Source organism: Aspergillus pseudotamarii (assembly GCF_009193445.1).
Source record: "Aspergillus pseudotamarii strain CBS 117625 unplaced genomic scaffold BDV38scaffold_39, whole genome shotgun sequence".
Lineage (NCBI taxonomy): Eukaryota > Fungi > Ascomycota > Eurotiomycetes > Eurotiales > Aspergillaceae > Aspergillus > Aspergillus pseudotamarii.
The window spans coordinates 315,995-318,694 of NW_022475053.1; the positions used below are offsets into that span (position 1 = coordinate 315,995).

Here is a 2,700-nt window from a genome sequence, read left to right on the forward strand (position 1 = left end):
GCCTAAGATTGTACGGGAGGCGCAGCCGATGCATTGGACCTTCCTGGATGGACCTCAAGATGGGACGGTCATGCTCACCTGGCAGCCCCTGAATCATTTGGGCACGAACTTCGCCAGCGATGGTTACGTGTGGGCCGATGTCGAACAGGCGTTCACCTTCGAAGCCCGCGGTTACGTAGGTAGACCCGTTCTCTAATGACCTGCTTCCCGGTGGCCAAGATAATGACTGACATGAGAGCGCATCAGTTGGTGGAGATGTGGCTGCACCGCAGCGGCTACCACCCGCCAAACGAGACAATGGCGATCCATTGCCGCAGACGCTACCGGTTGCTACCTTCGAAGAACCCCAACCCAAACATGCCCCCGCCCGACCCGTCGTTATGGATCGTTCACTACTCAAGAGCACCTCCTACCGAGCATATCCCGGCCAATAGAATTCATGTGCTCCCTCAAGTCCAAAGCATGCTCGGCCAACGTCGTTTCTTGCAAAGCCAAGGCCAGCTTGCCCGCAAAGACTTTATGCTGCACGACCGCAATAACTGGCCGACGATCAATTTCCCCCCACAGGTTGCCCCGCAGGGTTTTGCGCAAGTTCCACCAGCATATCCGAGTGCGATGGTTGGTCGTCAACCATTCTATCCCCAGCCTGGTTCAGGTGTGCCCGCTCCGACAGGAGGAGCACCGGCCAAGGCGCCCCGTGGACACCGCGCTTCGTCGGCTGCAGTGAACGCCGCCACTGCCGACTTCGCTCTCGAGGATGAGGATGTTTCCGCAGGTGATATGATGGATCTTCTTACCCCACGGGAAGTGAGTAAGATGAGATATCAGCAACACCACGAATGGATGGAAGAGATCTTTGCTTCACCGTACGCCATCAGCCAGATTACCCCCGTCTCTCTTGGATTGGGTCGCAAAGGGGAGTTGGAATCGTTGACAGCGGGCTTCTTCGATGCACCTTCCGGACCTACTAGTGGGGAATCCAAAGATGCGGCCGATTCTGCCCAGGCTACCAAGATGGAGCCTGCGAAGGCGGAAGAGTTTGCCGACCGTGTTGCGAAGAAGGTGGCGGACATGACTGCCGAGATTGAGAAGCTGAAGAAGCGGCATGCGCGCCGGATGGAGGAGTTTAACCGTACCTCATTGCTGAAAGACGCGGAACTCCGACTCCGGGAAGCAGCGGCAGATCCGACCGCCACAGGGACTGAAATTTGGAGACTCGAAGGCCGCATTGAGATCCCCGCCGAAGGCGATGAGACTCAAACACCACCTGCTTCCGAGCCCAAGGCTAAGTACAGAGTGGATGAGGTGGTCAAGGAGTTGGAAACCTCATGGAAAAAGCAGATTGTGCCTGAACCCAAGGTTTCTTGCGTCCAAAAAGGTGGCCTGTTAGAAAAGATTGAACCTGAACAGAAGATCGAAGCTCCTGCAGATGGCGATATCGACATGGAGCACGCAGATAGCCATCTCCTCGATCAGTTTGGCTCGCCACCTCCCTCCGGCCCCGTTCAAGGAGGTGTGCCCACCGCTCAAGAACTAGCAGCACCGACAAATGTACCAGGTACCTCCGAGGTCCCTGGGGTCAATGCCGCTGCACAACTGCAGACAACAGCTGCTGTGCCCCAGCAGAGTGTGACGATGCCCGGTATGGACGTTGAGATGGACATGGGCATTGCTCCACCGGCGAATACCGCCGCGGGCGAAACTGGGGATTGGGTGATGGTCAACGATGAGAAGAAGGACCTAGGCGACAAGCCTGTCGTTGGCGATGGCCCTCTCCATGGAATTGAAACGCCAGGCAGCGGAATACAGGGGTTGACGCCTGGGAACACAGGGGGAGACAATGGTCTGGACGGGGCCAACTTTGACTTTACTAATATGGACAGTGCGGGTGATGCACTGGCGGCCTATACGGAGCAGAACGAAGTGCTAGATCTTCCGGACCTGGAAAACTCGGCGTTTGGGGACGCATTCCACGCGTCCGATAATGAAAACACCCACCATCATGATGCAGATGACATGGCGTAACGCATAGTGTGGGTCTCGTGTGATTTGGTTATGCAGGTATACTACTGTGGTGTTGTGGTTTACGATTTACTCGGCGCTGGCTATGTTTTGCTTAATATCCAACTGGATGAGGAAGATGTAAAAATAAGACTTGGAATTGCATCATCTACGATGGCCTCTTTAATTTCTCACTTTGCTCAGGGATAATCTAGACCAGGTGTACATTTTTTTGGTCCTGATATATCACCAGATATCTAGCCACTATGCAATCATTCAAAGTCAATGTTATCTGAAAAGGCATTGAACAACTATTTCAAAGGCGTCAACACAGTCAGGACCCTTCAAGTCGTCGGCCATGCAACAATTTGAAGGAAATGTGTCCTTGCTTCAACAGATATCTGCCATTCCTATACACATTGTCCAAAGTTCCAGTTGCAAGACTAGTTGCCCATATTGGACCAGTACTTTTCGAGTAAACTCTTCATCTTCTGGATTAGACGTTGAGATGAAAAATGTACCATATTCGATATATAAAATATGATAGTAATCGTATGAAGAATGGAACGGTGCTGTTATGCCGTGACAGCCATTGGCTGTGTGGGGTTATCGTATTCCTGCAGGCTCTCTCAAGAAGCCCTTTGTCAGGTGGGCCATGAGTCGTCTCTGCTTTTTCAATATGACTCGCTCCAGATCTTC

The 2,700-nt window shown here is 52.9% G+C and overlaps 1 protein-coding gene across 1 annotated transcript; it reads left to right on the forward strand.

Moving 5' to 3' along the window:
* Window positions 1-2,331, forward strand: BDV38DRAFT_124229 (uncharacterized protein). Its single transcript, XM_032051166.1, has 2 exons — window positions 1-179; window positions 247-2,331. The coding sequence occupies exon 2, from the start codon at window positions 256-258 to the stop codon at window positions 2,023-2,025; it is 1,770 nt and encodes a 589-aa protein (XP_031911959.1). The 5' UTR covers window positions 1-179; window positions 247-255; the 3' UTR covers window positions 2,026-2,331.
* Window positions 2,332-2,700: the final 369 nt, after the last annotated feature.